Source organism: Loxodonta africana, chromosome 25 (genome assembly GCF_030014295.1).
Source record: "Loxodonta africana isolate mLoxAfr1 chromosome 25, mLoxAfr1.hap2, whole genome shotgun sequence".
Taxonomy (NCBI): Eukaryota; Metazoa; Chordata; class Mammalia; order Proboscidea; family Elephantidae; genus Loxodonta; species Loxodonta africana.
Genome location: NC_087366.1, coordinates 50,662,781 through 50,682,658, shown reverse-complemented (window position 1 = coordinate 50,682,658; position 19,878 = coordinate 50,662,781). Strand labels below are relative to the sequence as shown.

Here is a 19,878-nt window from a genome sequence, read left to right as displayed (position 1 = left end):
TACATTTCCCAAATTACATTAGGACGGATATAATTTTTTTCTTTAAATTCTAAATTAAAAGTTTGCTTCCAAACAAAATAGTTAAAATAAAAACCCCTCTCATTTGTGTTTGGACAGGTGAACAAGAATTAATTATAAGATCTTAATTCTAACTTAATCCTCACTAACAGGCCAACTCAAAAGCTGACCAAATCATCTACATGAGCCACAACGAATATTACAACATAAAAACAGTAGCTTGCTCTAGATCCTGAATACCACAAATCAGACTATGGCCTAAGGAAACAAAAGTTATGGAAATGTGCAAGTAGTATGTAGCACAGCTTGAAAAAGGAATGTAAACATAATGTTGCTTACCACAGAAAATACATCGCAAATTAGTGCTGTCCTGCGTAGCAGTAACCTTGCTCTGGGCTGCAACAGACACCTTGGTGTTAGAAGCTTCAAAGTACAACGGGGCCATCTGAAGAACTTCACGTAAACTAAAAGGTGCTTTGAAATGTTCAAAATGTATTTATACGTACGTCCTATCTAGATCCTCATCCTGGAAAGCTCTGTAATTTAATACAAAACGTTTCTCCTTTAACATAAGCCTTTTAAGAAATGTTGTATATTATTTGTGGAAAAACCCTAAATAAGCCACAGATCAAATCATGCATTAGTGGATAGCTTAATTTGTTTCCTGAGTTACACAATCCAAGAATGCAATCCACAGTTGAAGATTATAATTTTAAAAAGTAAGCTGGGACGAGGTGTAGGAAGTCAAGATTTATGGCCATTAGAGTTAATTTCATGATAGCTACTACCCTTTTTTTTTTTAGTATTGCTCATTTAGTAGAGTTTGCATTTGAAAAAAAAAATTTAGGGGAAATGTTTAACACTAATTGGAAAATAACTGATTTCTACTGATTGAAAAAAGACCAAACGAAACTACTGGTAAACAGAGCCTACTGAACTAAGAAGTTTTATATTCACTGGTAAAATGAGAATATTCTCATTTGCTTTGCACTTTGGAAAATTAAAGCTACTCTTTGTTTTTCCACGCTACATTGGATTGTTCCTTTTTTTCTTTATATACATATCTGTCAAAATACCTTATTTAAAATGTGTGGCCAGTTCCAAAAGTCATTTAATATTTAGGTTATCTACATTAATATTTAGCTTACTTCTTAATGAAGTATATTCTCCTTAGCAGAAAACTCAATGAGAAGGAGGTGGTAATTTATGAAAAGGAGAAGGGTTTATCCAAAATCAAAGAATTTATACATCGATAAATTTCAGTAAAATCCCAAGAAAATTATTTTCAGCTTTGGAAAGGTTTTCTTTTTTCATTGACATTAACCAGGAAATAGTTAATGGGTTAAAAATATACTGGGTTAAGAAAGACCACATCAAGGCAAACAAGACAGTATTTTGACTCCCCTCCCCCAAACTGTATTTTTTAAATAATACAACTTATGCTAACTAGGTTTCCATAAAATAGATCCAAACCAATTTATATTTAAAAGATGCATACATCTGAAAATGGTAGTAAGTCTTAAATAATAATTTTTGATAGAAATTAGATTTAATATAACCCCATCAAACTGAAGTCTCAATTTTAAAAATATTACATACAGCAGATATTTTCAAACACAAGGAAATAATTAAGATTGATAAACATCACTTTTGCTAAGTACTTCCAACTACCCCATCATTAAAATCACATGCACAGAAATATTTACAGTGCTGACGTGAGATACAGAAAAGACCACAGGCATGCCGATAAAACTTCTGAGCTAAGGAGAGAAACAATCTAGAATAACTGTATTTTAAGTTTAAACTGCTTTTTATATCCATCTTACGAATGTTTGTAAATAACATCTATCAACCTAAAAAAAAAAAAAGCCTAATTTTCAGGTTTTACCCTACAGTTCTTTTAATCCATATTTAAAGGAAAACATAAAAACTTACAAGAAAAACTTGAGAAATTATCTCGTCTCTGACAGCAAAGAAACTGCCACACCCCGTTACCAATCATTTTGGCAAAAAGTCATCGCCTTCCTCCTGACAATCGTCAGGATGCATCATCACTGCGTAAGACAAACAATTGCAACCAACCCTCCATCTTCTCACAGTTTAAACTATTACACAACATTCTCGCACTTGGTAACCCTAAGCATCCTCTTTCTACTGACTTTTACTTCATACTATCAGGTAAAATACTGATTGAAATTCTGATAAGGCTGCTTGAATTCTACTGCAGTTTGCATTTCCTGAAGACACTAAATTATTTATTCTATCATATGCATAAGGCTAACAGCACTTCCTGTTTAATACTGATGCAATTAACCCTTTCTTCAACCAGTGGCGGGGGGGGGGGACGGAAAATGGGAAAGAACATTCATTGTCCAGGTTTGAATAACATTCAGTAATATGGTAATTTCACCATAATTACTTTTAGAACTAGCACAGATGTTCCAAATACCTTACATTTTACCTATGAAAGGACATTTCTCATTTAGTTACCAGGAAAAAAAAAAAAAACTGGTTGCCGTTCAGTCAATTCCGACTGATAGGGAGGGACCCCGCAGGACAGAGCAGAACCTCCCCATAGAGTTTTCAGGGCTGCAGCCTTTACAGGAGTAGATTGCCACATCTTTCTCCCTTAGAGCAGCTGGGGGTTTGAACCACCAACCTTTCAGTTAGCAGTCCAGCACTTAAACACTGTGCCATCAGGGCTCCTTCCTCTTTAAGTCAGGCATACTAAAATAGGCTTAGGGGTGAGATGTACCAAAAATATAAAATTTAACATATTAGATGTCTACAGAAGAAAAATGATCCTCTCCATCAGCTACTCGGACACTAAAATTGTCTAGTCATGGCTGGTCATTTTTTTCTCATCCAGTCTGAGAAACAGTCATTTTCCGGGCTTTTCCTCCTGTATTTCACCATTACGGGGTTTGTACGAGCAGGAAAATGTAGAAATCTGGGGTGGGATGTTAGCAGAAAGTGACAGGCTGTTTAGATTTGCTCAGCATTGGAAAGTTACTATGTAGACCCTCAGCATTCATGTTTCCACTATTAGCTGTTAGTCCCAACGCCCTTTGTAATGGGACACTACTCACCTCAGCATTTTTCTGAGGACTAAAGGAGACAATGTTTGTTTAAAGGCTGGTTTGAATTTGATTTGCCTCTGCGGAAAGCTGGTCTGTTGAGTGACTCAGTCAGTGCAGCAACAGAACTAGTGGTTTTCACACTTTCGAGCATCCATAAGGCCCCCAGATATTTCTCTCGTGATTGCCAGGCTCTACGTATACATTTTAGAGAGTGAAAAGGAAAACATGTCTGCTTTTTCCTAAGGTATCTAGAATAGAGAGAAGGAAGATACTGCAGTGGCATGGCTGCCTGCATCCAAAAAACAGGTACCATATTGCAGGGCAGCGTGCTAGGAGACACAAGAATTACAAACCATAAATGTTATCCAAAGCAATGGTATTTTCAAAGCAGAATTTTGAAACATTTTCAAAAGTATTATTTCAAATCTTGTTTTAATATATATCGGAAAAAAAAAAAACCACTGTTGTCGAGTCGACTCCGACGCATAGCAATCCTACAGAGCAGAAGTGTTTCCAAGGAGTGGCTGGTGGATTTGAACCGCCCATCTTTTCATCAGCAGCCGAGCTCTCAACCACCGTGCCGTCAGGGCTCCATACCCAGCACCCAGTGCCCTCGAGTCGATTCCGACTCATAGCGACCCTACAGGATGGAGTACAACTGCCCCACAGAGTTTCCAAGGAGCGCCTGGCGGATTCGAACTGCCAACCCTTTGTATAGATACATATATACATAATTTTAATAAGAGAAAATATTTATTTATTTTAGGAAATAGAACATGCATTTACAGCCACAATAAAAGAATATAATCATACAGTACTTTTCTTAAAAAACTCAATCTTAGGCAAAGCTGTATATAACCGGCCTCCCCCACCCCTTCATTTCTGATACTCTGAGAACCCTTCCTCCCAACTTCAGAGCTCCAATGCATTTTATTCCTTTCTCCTAAATAAATACTGAAAATGACTGCTAACAGTTGATTCCGACTACTTAATCAATTTCCACTTCCTGCCATTACAGCCCCCTAATTTCTCTCTCAAACTATTTCCACTGCACTCTGCTTGTTATCTCTCTTGAAGACTAGTAGTCTTCGTAAACCAAAAAACCAAGTCTGTTGCCCTCAAGTCAATTCGGACGCATAGTGATCCTACAGGACAGAGTAGAACTGCCCCATAGGGTTTCCAAGGAGTGGCTGGTGAATTCGAACTGTCGACCTTTTGGTTAGCAGCCAAGCTCTTAACCACTGGCCTACCAGGGCTCCAGTAGTCTTCATAATGGGATGCATATATCCCAGAAGGTCTAAAAACATTGAGGCAGGGAAGAAAATACTAGTAGCATTTCTATTTCCATTAATTTTTTTCTCATCCTTCTCCTATTCCCGTCTTTCTTGTTTTACAGCGTATGCAAGATATCTCAGTACCGAAGTACATATATAAACTATACACTAACATGTATTAGAGGATAAGCTCAGACATTAGGAGACCACCAGCCTAAACTATTACAATAGCACCCCTTCTTCTAATTTTGGCACCTCTTCTTTTTTTTTCTTCTTTTCCCCACTGCAACCAGAGTGGTATTTTAATAAGTAAACCAGATCAAATTCTCTCTCTTAATAAATGCTCTTTAATTGCTTTACATTACTCTTAAGATAAACATCAAAATTCAGTGCTTTCTCCCCACGACCTGATCACTGCACAGCCCACCCAATACATACGCTGTCACTCTCTATCCCACAGCTACGCTCTCTGGTCTTTCAATTTCTCAAATGTGCTCTATGTTCTTTCCCGCTGGAGGGCCTTTTGTACATATGCATGTGCCTCCTGCCTATGATACTGGTCAACTGGTATGCTTCTTTTTGCACAAATCAGAACTTTCTGGCAGCCAACACTCAACTGTTGTTGTCAGGTGACGCTGAGTCAGTTCCGACTCATAACAACCCTATAGGACAGAGTAGAACTGCCCCATAGGGTTTCCAAGGAGCAGCTGGTGGATTCAAACTGCCAACCTTTTGGTTAGCAGCTGAGCTCTTAACCACTATGCCACCAGGGCTCCTTGGAAACCCTATGGGGCAGTTCTACCCTGTCCTATAGGGTCACTAGGAGTAGGAATCGACTTGACCGCAACAGGTTTTTTTTGTGTGTGGGGGGGGGAGGTTTCACTAGGAATTCTTATTCTCTACTTTGACAGTCTTATTATATATGTGTGTGTATATATATATTTGGAAACCCTGGTAGTGTAGTGGTTAAGCGCTACAGCTGCTAATTAATTAAAGGGTTGGCAGTTTGAATCCGCCAGGTGCCCATTGGAAACTCTATGGGGCAGTTCTACTCTGTCTATAGGGTCGCTATGAGTCGGAACTGACTTGACGGCACTGTGTTTATATATACTTTTTTCTATTAGCCATTTAGAAAAAATTTAAAGGTAAGTATAATGTAAAATTATATAATATGAAAATTTCTAGGCAAAGTGGTCCAAACTAATATTTTGGGTTCAAAAATGGTTTGTTTTGGTTCCTTTTGCTGTGAATGGGAGTGGGAGACAGAAAACAGAATTCCAACAGCCTACAAATGAAGTTTGGGGAAAAATGATAAAGACACCCAATTCCATGAGGAAAGCTCACTGTGTTGTGGGTGGGGGGAGTGGGGGGGGGGTCGATCAATGATCTGAGGCTGCCTCAGATCACTATTAAAGAAAGAGCACACAATTTCAAATCACCCACATGTAGAGAGCTGAAATTCATTTAGCCAAAAGAGATTTCACTCTAAAGGTGTAGATACTTTCAAGAACCATGTATCTGTCCTTTCCTACCTCTTTAAGAGAAGAAAGAAATCAGAGAAACATGAAGTATGAAGTTTCTAACACTCCGAGCTACAAAAGTTGTAGGTTGTGGAAAAGCTGAAGGCAGTGGAGGTAGGGCGATGCTGGACAAGAAAGCTGAGCCTGGGGACTAAGAGAATAAACGGCGGAGGCGTCACAATTTGGTCAAGTGTTCATTTCTATCTTCAGTATGGCATAGAAAATTGCAATACAGCTCTGCTTTAAACAATTTACCAAGTTTTAAAATGTTGGGTGTTTTTAAAACTAAAGGATCTGAGAAAGGCTTTTTGCTTTGTTTTTTAATCTCTTAATTTAAAAAGTATTCCTAGGATCTAGTCATTACTCTCACTGTACACCACACTCAGTTTTCAAAATACCAAGCATGATACATCCTAGGAGATGGAGGAACCCTGAAAACATCATGCTAAGTAAAAGAAGCCAGTTGCAAAAGACCACATATTGTGTGATTCCATTTATATGAAATAGTCAGAATAGGTAAATCCACAGACAGATTAGTGGTTGCTGGTGACTACAAAGTATGGGAGGGGCTGAAGTTCTAAGGTGACAGCTAAAGGGTTATGACAATTCTTTTTAGGTGATGAAAATGTTCTAAAATTGATTGTACTGATGTTGCACAATCTGAGAAATACACTAAAAAACATTGATTCATATACTTCAAGGGGGTAAACTGTATGGTGTATGAAGCATAGTTCAATGAAGCTGCTGCAGAAAAAAAAAAAAGCACACTGTGCTTGTGTTGTGCTCTTCATCTCAGAATTGTTTATAACACCAAATTGAAAAAGATCTAAATGCCCAACCCTTTCCACTACGAATATTAAAGCTGATTATTTCTGGGTGATGAGATTTTAGGTATGTTTACTTTCTTCCTTATGCTTTTCTGTACTGTTGACATTTTTAGAATAAGCATAGAACTGTATAATAATAATAAAAAAAACCTTATTTATGTTTGAAAAAAAATGCTGTGCTGGACATTAGAGTTCTATTAACAAAGAGGAGTTCTTGTCAGGCAATGCTCTAAATGGCTCTAGTTTCTGACTGGGAACTGGACATAAACAAAGAACGAAGTGACTCTGTTACCAACACCAACGGGACCCTGAGCGTCTGGAAGGACTGCAGAGCCAGGACACGCGTGCCCTTCTCAAGCACCAGGGCACATAGAGGTGAGCATACAGCAGCTCCTCTGCCTGCTGTTGGCTTGCTCTCCAGCAGCAATCAAAACTCAAGGCATTTCTCAGGTCATGGCTCTCTGAAAACTCATGCATTCACAATGGTTCATCGAAAACCAGGACTGTCCTAGTTAAACCACAACAACTGCCTCCTTTTCCTTGGGAACCCTATTACCCTTGCCCTTCTTTTTCTCTGCACGATAATTCATGATGTCTCATCAGCGAAACCGAAAAGCAACCTCTACATAAAATAACACAGGACAACCAGTATCTGAACGACAGAGGCATCCAAACTGACTTTTTGACACTGAAAAATATTTAAAATTTTATTTAAAAAACATTTTGTTGAATACATAAAAAAATTAAATAAGCTGGACTTGTTTGCTCAAATGGGGTTTATTATTAAAAGAGTTAAATCAGTAAAGAACTGGTGTAGGATGTCAGCAAAGACATAAAAATAAATGTTCTACAAACTCAACATCATTAACTTAAGTCTCTGAAATGTAATTATATCCATAACAATATGTATCTTTTTTTCCCTACTCCTTTAAAAATATAGTGCCTTATAATGAGCAAGCCATAAAATTTTGGTATGCCATTTCAAACAATGATAGTATGTTGTTTAGGTGAGATGCCAGTATATTTAAACAAAGAGAGAGAGAAAAAAAAAAAGCTATCGCCAAACTTATAAAAATTAAGAAAAAATTAGGAGTGTAATGTCCCCACTCTTACTTAAGAATACATTAGTCAATAAAGTGCTTCTTCTTCAGGAAAATCGTGCACAAAATACTTATTAAAATATTTAAATTACATTTTTAGTATTTTATTTCAATTTACATGCTTATATTGTCCTACTTTCTTCTTAAGACATTTACCATGTTAAACACCATGTTAGTCTCTTACTGCCCACCCTGATAAACTACAAAAGCAGCAATTTATTTTTACTGAAAATCAAAACAAAACACCAAAGGGGGAAGGGACTTCAATATCAACAAAAGAAGCCCAGAAGGAAACACAATATAAACTCCCCATATTAACTGGTTGAGCCTAAGCGCTTTCCAATTTATCATGTGATTGCTAAATTAATATCAAGATATCTGCTTACAGTTAGCTGTCTCACTAGACATCAAGGTGCTCAAAGGTAATCTCTGCCATATTTGTCTGACCATCTCTCCATCTGGCAGTTAGCTTATGCTGGACTTTATTTTCTGGGGGGGGGGGGGAGCCCTGGTGGTCCAGTGGTTAAGAGTGAGGCTGCTAACCAAACAGCTGGCAGTCTGAATCCACCAGCCACTCCTTGGAAACCTTATAGGGCAGCTCTACTCTGTCCTACTGTAGGGTCACTATGAGTGAGAACCCACTGGACAGCAGTGGGCCTTTTTGTTGTTTGTTTTTTTTTTAGGACTTGTTTAAAGCAAGTCAAGGCTCCACAAGCCAGCTGCAGGGACAGTATCATCACTATCCACAGGGAGAAACCTGCTCCAGAAATGCTAGTGAAAAAGTCTTAAACGAAACTCAAATTCATATTTAAATGAATAAAGAAGAAAACTTGGGCAGAGAAATACGCTGGGCTAACTGACAATCACGGAGTCCTGAAAACCTAGCTCTTGATAGGGATGTGAAACTTGAAAATAAGACTTTACTATTTAAGGTCTGAGGCAAAAATAACCACTTAAGAGGGAACAGATATAATTCACACAGATTTCCCAAAAGAACAGTATCCTCCTGGAGCAGTAAAATACTTAAACGGTACCTAAGAATAAAATTATAGAGATTCAAACATCTATTCATGTAAACAAATTATAAATTACTATTATTGCATTAGAGATACTTGAGAGTTATTTATGTATCACAAGTTTCTTAGTTTGGAGGAATGGGACTGTGGGCTGCATTTTAAAATAAATATATGTATGTGTCTTCTGGTCTGCTGAAATATTTTGAGTAATTTGATCTTTATGTACAAATAAAATCTACTAGTAAGTGCCACTATATTACCTTTGCCACTAATATTGGTTCTGCTAAATTTATTTATACAGTCTAGAAATCAACAGCTACAGGAGCTTTAAGAAAAAGTTAATGAAGGGAAAGACTTATACTAGAAGTCTTGCACAGCTGAAGAAGAGAAGAGTCTGGGGGAGAGAGCTACATGGGCCAACCAAACCCAGTGCCGTCAAGTCGATTCCAACTCACAGCGACTCTAGAGAACAGAGTAGAACTGCCCCGTAGGGTTTTCAAGGAGCAGCTGGTGGATCCCAACCGCCGACCTTTTGGGTAGCAGCTGAGTTCTTAACCATTGCACCACCAGGGATCCTGCTTGGGCCAAGAAAAACTACTTAAGAACTCTAAGACCTGAAAACATTTTCAACAAACTTTCACAGGAAAAGCAAATTGGTGCAGCTATTTCAGAAAGTAATCTGGTAAGGTCAGGTAAGGTCTGGTACCCCAAAAAACCCAGTGCCGTCGAGTCGATTCCGAATCATAGCGACCCTATAGGACAGAGTAGAACTGCCCCGTAGAGTTTCCAAGGTCTGATAGCAGGAATTAAATGATACATGTCTCTTGATCCAATGATACTACTCTTAGAAACGTATTCTAAGTCATAAAATGAAAGAAGAGTTATGTACAAAAACATCCACTGAAGTATTACTTATGAAATTAAATAATTAAAAACCATCATCAGGGGAACAACTAAGTTATAGTATATGCATATAGCAGAATATTATCTGAACATTAAAAAGGGAAATCATAATACATTCTTGTGTCAAAGTGAGACTGTGATATCATGTAAAGTGAAAACAAACAAGACATAAAACTACACAGAAAAGCATCCCATCAATAGGCAAAGTTTTTTAATAATGCAAAGAAAAAAAGAAATACTGGTATGTAGCTCCCCATGAACAGGAATATTACTTTCTTTAAACACTGCTGCACTCTACTTCCCTCAGGCTCCCTCAAAAAAAAAAAAAAAGATAAACTATTTTCAGGGGTCTAAGTTTAACTCTTCTCCCTAGGGGTGCCTTCTTAGATTCCTCAGACTAGGTTTTCACAACATCCTGGGTGCTCCTCTCAGCACTCCCACTACCAGCTGCCGTCCAGTCAGCCGGACTCACGCCGGCCCCACGTGTGTCAGAGCAGAACCGCGTCCACAGGGTTTTCAGGGACCGGTTCTGTGGAAGTGGATCATCACGTCTTTCTTCAGGGTTTTCAGGGACCGGTTCTGTGGAAGTGGATCACCACGTCTTTCTTCAGGGTTTTCAGGGACCGGTTCTGTGGAAGTGGGTCACCACGTCTTTCTTCAGGGTTTTCAGGGACCGGTTCTGTGGAAGTGGATCACCACGTCTTTCTTCAGGGTTTTCAGGGACCGGTTCTGTGGAAGTGGATCACCACGTCTTTCTTCAGGGTTTTCAGGGACCGGTTCTGTGGAAGTGGATCACCACGTCTTTCTTCAGGGTTTTCAGGGACCGGTTCTGTGGAAGTGGGTCACCACGTCTTTCTTCAGAGGTGCCTCTGGGTAGACCTGAACCTCCAACTTCTCAGTTAGCAGCCAAGCCCATTCACTGTTTGATACCAAAATAACACTTACAAGGTAGGTCTGCTATTTCAGTGGATTTTTACAATTTTTGAGATGACTCACACTAGAAAACGAATCACTTCTATTTTCTGGAAGTTTTCAGAGTATTTAACTATGACAGTGCCATTCACATAGGAATTGAGCTTCCTTTGCCATCCTGGTCTTCATTGTGATAAAACTATACTAAACACAAAGGGTTACTTTTTCTTATCCAAAATCAGAATTGCTGTTGTCCACTGAATTTTCCTCCAGCCTTAAAATCACACACCCTCAATTTGATGATACTGACTGGAAAGGACATTAATTCCTGGGAAATAGGTCCCTAGACTCTTCTGCAGATAATACTTGGAATCAACCCTACATTGACCGGAGGTAGGCTTTGCATACCTTTGATAGTGTGTACAAGATAACCAACCCTGCAATGGCTTTCCACTGCTCTTAGAACAAGCTCCTTAACACAACTCACATTTCTTAAGTGACCTGACCCCTACTGACTCTAGGTTAAATAAACACACTCTCTCCTGTATCTGGGCCCTTGTACTTCCTGTTCCATTTTTTCTGAAACACAATTCCTCCGCCTGGCTAAAACTCCATCTCTCTGGTCTTGGTGTAAATGTTGATGGTAGTCCCACTCCCTGCCTGCCTACTATGCACATGGTGGGTGAGAAGTGGCCTACGGCCTGACAGAACTTAGGAGCCTGATACAGGAGAAAAACACTGAATTAAGTGTTTGCACACATTATCATTTAAATATATTTGGTCTAAGGGCTGACTGGGGAGTCCCTGGGTGGTACAACTGGTTAACACCTGGGCTGTCACTAAATTAAATTTAATAATTAAATTTCAAGCTTACTGTAAAGCAAGCCTGAAGGGAACTGAGGTCACCAGCTAGACCTGTGTCAGACAATGCAATAGTGTTAAGATGTCCAGCTGCCAGAGAAGCTAAAATGAGAGGCAGACAGAATACATTACCTAAATAACAAAAAACTTCAGGGTAAAATAACTTTCTATAAGATTATGAAACCTAGACTTATCACAAAAATATTATCTGACTTTTCTGGTCATTTAATCATTTCTACTTTGGGGCAGACAAGATATCCCTAAGTCTCAGAGCATAAGGCTGAAGTCATGCTCATCAAAAATACAGTATTAAACCTGAGCTAAAATCAGCTTTCCCAAACAGCCAGTGATCAGGAAGTTAATACTTTAAAATCCATTTACACAGTATAAATAATACAACTTAACTGTGAAAATCACAAGAGAAAACACAAATATACCAAGTAACTAGAATCCAGAAGAACCTGAATTTAAGTGTAGAACTAGAGGCAGCAACAAGTACTTTGGATGATGTTACAAACCTCATTATTGGTTAATTTTTCTACGTTCAGCATGAAAGAGGCCACCGGACCTACATTTTCCCTTTCAGTGATAAAATGATGGTGTTAACAATAATTAGGAATAACCTTTGCCCACTTCTGTGACTGGCAACTTCCCACTTTGAAATGGCAGCCCTCCATGAAGTCTTCTTCATGGGGAGAAGAGAAGATGAAAAATACGAAGAAAAGGAATAAAAAAGAGAGGAAGGAAGGTTTCTCTGTATAGTCAATGCAGAGCATGTCCACCTACCTAAAACAGATAAAAAAAAAAAAAAAATGGAATAATCAATTCCCATCCAACAGACAACCTTCAAGGTTCTCTGCTAGGCTGTCTGAAAAAGAGACAAAACAGAAATTCTGTTCTCAGGCAACAGCTTTCCCTGACACGTCTGAGGAGCAGTTCTAAAACATTCTGGTATTGGGACATCCAAACATTCTTAAAAGTTATTGAAGACCCTGAAGAACTTCTGTTCTTGTGGGTTTTACCTATCAGTATTCACTACAATAAATAATTAAAATTTTCAGTTTTAGTTTCTATTGATTCATTTTAAAAATAACTACCAAAAAGCCATTACATGCTAACATACATAACATTTTTATGAAAAATTACAATTTAAAAAAAAAAACAGATTTTTACAAATTTCCTTAATGTTTGGCTTAAGAGAAGACAGATTAATTTTATCTGTTTCCACATTCAATATGTCAAAGTATCTTTTTTGGTTGAAGTGCATGGAGAAAACAGAGTACCTTGTAGACCCTCTGAAAGAGTCCAAAGGGGGGACTTTGAGGGTCCTTGAACCACACTTTGAGAATCTCTGAGTTAGGATTTTAACTCAAGATTCTTGATTTTGCATCTAGTTTGGCCCCAAAGGAAAATGAGAATACAGAGAGCAACCAAGTACACAGTAATCCAGGCATTAATCCCTCTAATGATGAAGAGGTTTGTAAACTTTAAGAATAGCAGCCACTATTAAATATTCACACAAACTTTCCCTTTTGTGATTAAGAATTAGATATAGAACGCTTGCAATTTCAAGTATTAATCGATGTCAATATTAGAAGATAAAGCTATACTGAACAAAGAGAAGGATCTGAGACATAAAAGAGTCTCACTTATATGTAGGTAATCTTACATCTCACTATGGAAAAATCCATAGTTATTTTCTGGTCCCAATTCCAGGCCTGGACTACAAAGCAGTTTTCCTGGGTGAACGTGGGATCAGGAAGCAAACAGAAAGGAAAAGAACAGAAGAGAAGGAGTCTTTCAAGAGATGTATGCCCTAATACCCTAAGGCATCCATAGTACGTAAAGAATCAACTTCTCTCCTAAGAGTCTAGAATGGTACTAGCTCTGTGCCACCCTTGGAAGAAATGAGAGATTAGTCACCCAAACCATTTTCTGTAGGGCTGAATTTTCTCGTGGAACCCGGGATGAGAAAACTAGGCAAGAGGCTGGAAATGGAGGCTGCAAATGTAAGGAACTGGAAGTCTAATTCAGCATCCCCCACCCTTCTCAACAGCGAGAAACCCTGTTACTATTTTAACTAACCCTCTTGAACTCAGTATTGAGTAAGTCTGTCTAAAGAAACTGTATTTATTTTTACTCTTTGTTCTTTCATAAGTAAGCAAAGATATATAATTGGCAGTGCTCAATTCAGGTACTGTGACTATTTAACTTTCCTTATCAGTATCTGGCACAATCACAGGATCCAAAAATTCCTAAAATGTCAACAACAGTTAATTAGAACTGACTAGTTTTGGATAAGGAGCCCTGGTGGTGCATGGTTAAGAGCTCAGCTACTAACCACAAGGCTGGCAAGTTCAAACCCACTGGCCGCTCTGTGGGAGAAAGATGTGGCAGTCTGCTTCCGTAAAGATTACAGCCTTGGAAACCCTATGAAGCAGTTCTGCTCTGTCCTACAGGGTCACTGAGAGTTGGAATCAACTTGATGGAAACACTAGTTTTAAACAGCAATCTGTTGTGTATGTTTTGATAATCATCTCAAATCACATAAGATACATGTCACTATTATGCTTCCAAAAACGTACGTATGAGCACTTATAATATGAAATTAGAAATATGTCAACCCTCGTGAGGCTCTCTAAAATCAACTATAAATCATTACAAACCTGTAAGTTACTAAAAACTACTTAGAAAACTGAACTTAGACATAGAAACATAGATTTAAGTGAAATATGTAAAGAACATGAACAACCTTTAAGTTCACTTTGACCCGGCATGCTGTGACACGTGAAAATAGCTTAAATCTAAACAACCTCCCCAATTTCTAACCTTGAAGAGAAGATGTATCATTTAGCTACTCTCTAGCCCTGGAGAAAAGACAGAACATCACACTGGCCCTTGTGTGGAGCCAAGGTGACAAACTCACATATAAATCCTGAATTTCTGCTCACTCCCTGAAAGAAGGCAGAGATGGAACTGAGATTCTGTTTGCTGCCTCTGGCCTTGGACCCTATCTAGGAGGGACTTCTGCAGAGTTGGAGCCTTGGTTAAGCCTTCCTCCGGAGACCTCTTGCTAAAGGAACAGCAGGAAGCCTAAAGATTTGGGCTCTAACCACTGAACAACACTGTTATTGTATTTTGCTAAGTCTGATTCTCCAGCTCTGAATGAATGTTGTGAGGTCTTACTTGAGTGCCTTGCCATGACTACCTTAACATAAACAAGTTTATGCATGACAAATCCTACTACCTCTATTAATTTCTAAGATAAAACCCTACACAACCATATCTCTACAAAGAGCTGGTCAATTTCAGGCCAAAACAAAAAAGCTTAATATTTGAGTTAACAGGCATAGCCCTATCACTGGACTGCATGATGTACACATTGTTTATTTAGCTTCCCAAAATACTAAAAACGATCTCAGGCCTACTTGAACAGTTTTGTGGGTCCAAAAAAAAAACCAAACCCAGTGACATCGAGTCGATTCCGACTCATAGCGACCCTATAGGACAGAGTAGAACAGCCCCATAGAGTTTCCAAGGAGCGCCTGGCAGATCTGAACTGTTGACCCTTTGGTCAGCAGCCGTAGCACTTAACCACTACGCCACCAGCGTTTTGTGGGTACTGAGCTGAAAATCACTGCTCCAATCTGAACAGAATAACCTCCCAAGGAAAAAGACATTCAAACATAACACGTATGATAACTGTTAGTAAGTCATTGGGTTTAACACTACTTTCACCTTAATTAATAATTAAGACATTAATGGAGTTTCTTGTACTAAACTATGAGCTATTTAAAGCAAATACTGTGTCTATGCACCTTTCTTTCTAAAACTAGGACTCAGGTTCACAGTAAAAACTCAAAACTTACGCTGAACTACATTTTCATTTTTCATCTATTTCTCCAAAACTATGTATTTCCTTGATACAGCACATATAATTTTAGGTATCACATCATCTATAAACAAATATGATACTCTCCTAGAGAGCTCTATTATTGTCATATGAGAATGAGTAGCCAGAATTCTTTTTCAATGAAAAAAGGTACCCAAGGGGATAAAGAACAACCAACACAATAACAGCTTTTGTTTAAACTCACCTGATTCTATCACTGTAATCTCTGTCCCATTTGAACTTCATTCTTACTATTTCTACCTCCATTCAGGAACTTAATGCTTATCTCTCAGATTCCAGTAGCTCTTCCTTTCAAAACACTGCTGGATCTCTGAAGTATAGCTTTGCTCTTATTATTCTACTTGCTCAAAAACTTATACTAAATCTCTAACACCCACAGCTCTCAAAGGTCCTTCTTGATTAGACCCATCTTTGTGGCTTTATTTCCACCAGCCCAACCAAAAAACTCCCTGCTCTATAAACACCTCCCATTCTTTCCACTTTTGCACTCAGGTGTCATACCCCCTGGCCTGATATGACTTCCCCTTTATCTCCCCATGCCTACATTTTATCCATTTTTCAAGATCCAGCTCAAAAAGCCACCTCGTCGTTAAAACTTTCCCTAATTGCTCCAGTTAGAAGAAATCTCATCCCCTTATACCCACATAGTATTTTTACCTGTACCTCAGGGGTGACTTTTTCTCTTGAATTATAAAACCAAAAACCAAACTCATTGCCATCGAGTTGATTCTGACTCATAGCAACCCTATAGGACAGAGTAGAACTATCCCATAGGATTTCCAAGGAACAACTGGTAGATTCGAACGGCAGACCTTTTGGTTACCAGCCAAGCTCTTAAACACTGTGTCACCAGGGCGCTTGTATTAAAGTTGTGTCTTATTTCCCCTACAAGAGTAAAAGATCCTTGAAGGCAAGATTCGGTCTGATTTTCCCTTGCATACAGATGCACTCAAATGATGAATGAACTTTCGACAGATACACAGACAGACAAACAAACAAATAAATAAAGATATGCCTTTACCCGGTAGTAATGAAAAAGAACTTACAGAAAATGTGAAAGTCTCTCTTCCACTTTTTTCTCTAAGCAAGTTAATGCACACAGTAGCAAAAAACAAAACTGTTGCCATTGAGTTGATTCCGACTCCTAACAACCCTGTAGGACAGGGTAGAACTGCCTCATAGGGTTTCCAAGGCTGTAATCTTTACAGAAGCAGACTGCCACACGTGTCTCCCATGGAGTGGCTGGTGAGTTCAAACCATCGAACTTTCGGTTCACAGCTGAGCACTTAGCCACTGTGCCACCAGGGCTCCTCCCACACATTAGAATTTCCTAAAACGTTTAAAACATTAACTTTCAAAATTGCTATTTTAGTTTAACAATACTAAAGTCTTGACCTCATTTAACTGCTGTAACAATATCCTAACACATGTATTATCATGACCCACATTTTATAAAGAAAAAAATAGCTTTAGAGAAGGCAACCAGCCACCAGCAGAAAGAAGAGTAGAACAAGGGTATTTTGACTCCAAATTCAAGTTCTTTCACAATTAAAATAAACAAACCAAACCTGTTGCTGTGGAGTCAATTCCTACTCATAGTGACCCTACAGGGCAGAGGAGAACTGCCCCACAGGGTTTCCAAGGAGCAGCTGGTGGATTCAAACTGCCAACCTTCTGGGTTAGCAGCCTGAACTTCAACCACTGCTCCACAAGGACCCCATAATAAAGACCTTAACATTTAACTTAAGAAACAAAACAAAAACCCTACACAACAAAAAATAAACGTTCTTCTCTTTACTACTTTTTTACTCTTACTTCCTAAAAGCCTTTTTAAAAAAATGTTTTGAAGACCTTGAATTAAGAGGCAGTGCAGACAGAAAAATATATTAAAACAAAATGGCCTAAAAGGCCAAAAGACCTGAACCCTTATGCCTCCCTTTCTAGGTAAATACTGTGACCTTGAGAAGTTCCATTTCTGCAGTCCAACTCCGTACTGGAAAGGGGAGAGTGACAAGCACTGACAGATCAACCTCACATTATTGTGAAGACTGTGAGTTTAAAAATGGGGAGGACTTTGGAGAAGGTAAGTATGAGAATAATGCAGTACACTACGGCAACCATCAGACTGTCCCAGCCACCTGAATCCCAAACCTGAATACTGATGACAGCTATGTCTTGTTTGTTTCAAAATGGAATTTCTTCAATTAGAGTCAGTTGGTTTGGTAAAGTTAAAAGAATCTGAAAAATACTGTCCAAGATTACTTTTGGGACCCTGTTCAGATCCAAACTTCCATGACTTTATGAAAGCATTAATACAATGTCCTCAGTGCAGTTTGTCCAGAGCCAAATTTGGCACGTTTTCCACTACTTCTTCTAAAGCCCCCTCCCATCATCCATCCTCACCTGTCTCTGGTTAATAGTACCATCTTCACCAGTGGCTCAAACTGACATACATGGAAATCATCTTGAAACTCCATTTTCTCTTTCCTGGCCTGCCCATTAAATCTCACTGACGTAGTGGAAAGAGAGTGAATTCTAAAAATAAATCCAGATACAAATGCTACTTATGCCATTACCTAGTTGCAGGGCCTTTGGCCAGTCCAGTGACCTTATGTAAGTCGCAATCTCATCTAAAAAATAAGGATAATACCACCAACCCTGCAGGACTGTCATAAAGATTATCAGTAATCTGGATGCCAGATTAATAAAACCTGGCACACAGCAGCCATCCAACAAAACCAGTTGCCGTCTCAAGTGAACTCGGGGCAGCCCCATGTGTGTCAGAGTAGAACTGTGCTCCATAGCGTTTGCAGTCTTTAATCTTTTGGAAGCAGGCTGCCAAAGCCTTTCTTCTGAGGCAACTCTGGGTAGACTCGAACCTCCAACCTTTAGGTTAGCAGCTAAGTGCCTTTACCATTTGTACCACCCAGGGGTAGGGCTGGCACTAAATACGCTTGTCACCTCCTCTTCACTCTGCTCCTTTTCTGTCTCTGTTGTGTCAATTCAGGCCTCATTTTTCTCACAGACACCATCGCGAAAGCCTCATAATTGATCGTCATGCCTATAACTGCATGTTCACCAATCCGTCACATTTGTCCTAACGCACACATTTGATCAAATCAAACATTTATCACCCTCCAATGACTCTCCGCCACCTACGTGATAATATTTATCCTCCTCAGCAAGAACAAAAAGACCCTTCCCAACCTTTCTGGTCTATCTCCTGCCATTTGCCTCCAAATAAATTCTCACGCTCAAGCACGGTCTAGTTCCCGTTTTCCAATTTTTCCTAACTCTCATAGATCCAAGCCTATCTAGAATGCTCTTGCTATCGCTGATGAAGCCTACTCACTTGTCAAAACACAACTCAAGCATCACCTCCCTCTTCAAAGCTTTCTCTGATCCTAGAACTTTCTTTGGTATTCCAAAGGCCTTACTATGTCAACACATAACATTTCACAAAATCTATTCTAATTTTGCCTGAAAGGCAAGTGATATACCTTCTGCTAATATTATTTTCAGTACTTAGCATAGGACCTATGCTCAAAACATGTTTATTTCATGACACTTTTGTGCTGTAAAGTTAATACTGCTCCCATAAATATGAGCCATCTGGAAGACTGAAAAATGAAAGTGTCACTATAACGTCTTTCTAGAAACTTTTCGAGATTCTTGTCTTCTTTTTGCCCAATTAATTCCAAAACATAAATCACAGTAAGATTTAAAAATGTTGGTAAGATTTACAGAAATGTTTATATTGGAAGGCATGCCAGGTCAAATTTTCATTAAAAAAAAAAAAAAAACTTTAATACTAATTATAAAATCTGAAGAAAATATCAAACATAAAGAGGAGTCCTTTGATTGTGCTCTCATATTCAACAGATAAAACCTAGCAAAAGCAGTCTTAGTTAGTGACAAAATGCTGAGTTTGACTCATATCTTTCCTCTTGGAAAGATATGCTTAAATCTTGGTTGATTAGAACAAAAGCAGCAGAACAGTATCACTGGCTAAGCAGATTATTTTCTTTGGGGAAAAAAAAAAGGATTTAAAAAATTTACTTCCTACTTTCAAATGACTGTTAAACCTTTTCCAGAATAAAATAGACTGGACAAATTTACCTCCGCCAATCATCACAAGGACTGACTTTATATTTTATATAATCCGTAACTATTATCCACAAAAATGCTATAAATGTATTTGCTAAATAATACAGAATCAAAAATATCAGTCTCAATGCATACTGAATGTACTCATTTAAAATCAAGTCAATTTCCATCAGACAAAGAAAACATACACTGTAGCATCTGGTATGAAAGGAAGAGCACTAATTCAGCTCTTGTTAAAAAATGTTAGAACATGTGAATGTGTGTGGTTTTTTTTTTTTTTATTCCAAATATAACTCACTGTATTTAGCACCTCCTGTACTTTCCAGTATATTAGATAATTGCACACG

General features: G+C 38.5%; 1 protein-coding gene across 8 annotated transcripts in view; it reads right to left on the bottom strand.

Moving 5' to 3' along the window:
• The window catches only part of ENAH (ENAH actin regulator), a 173,403-nt gene that overhangs the window by 49,312 nt on the left and 104,213 nt on the right, over window positions 1-19,878 (bottom strand). The window contains exon 4 of one of the 8 annotated variants that reach the window (XM_064276829.1): window positions 358-414. The exons of 6 other annotated variants lie outside the window; for them this stretch is intronic. In XM_064276829.1, the coding sequence (XP_064132899.1) occupies window positions 358-414 (57 nt within the window). Of the gene's footprint in view, window positions 1-357; window positions 479-19,878 lie in introns of those variants that run through there. One more of the 8 variants, XM_064276824.1, reaches the window with a different exon arrangement.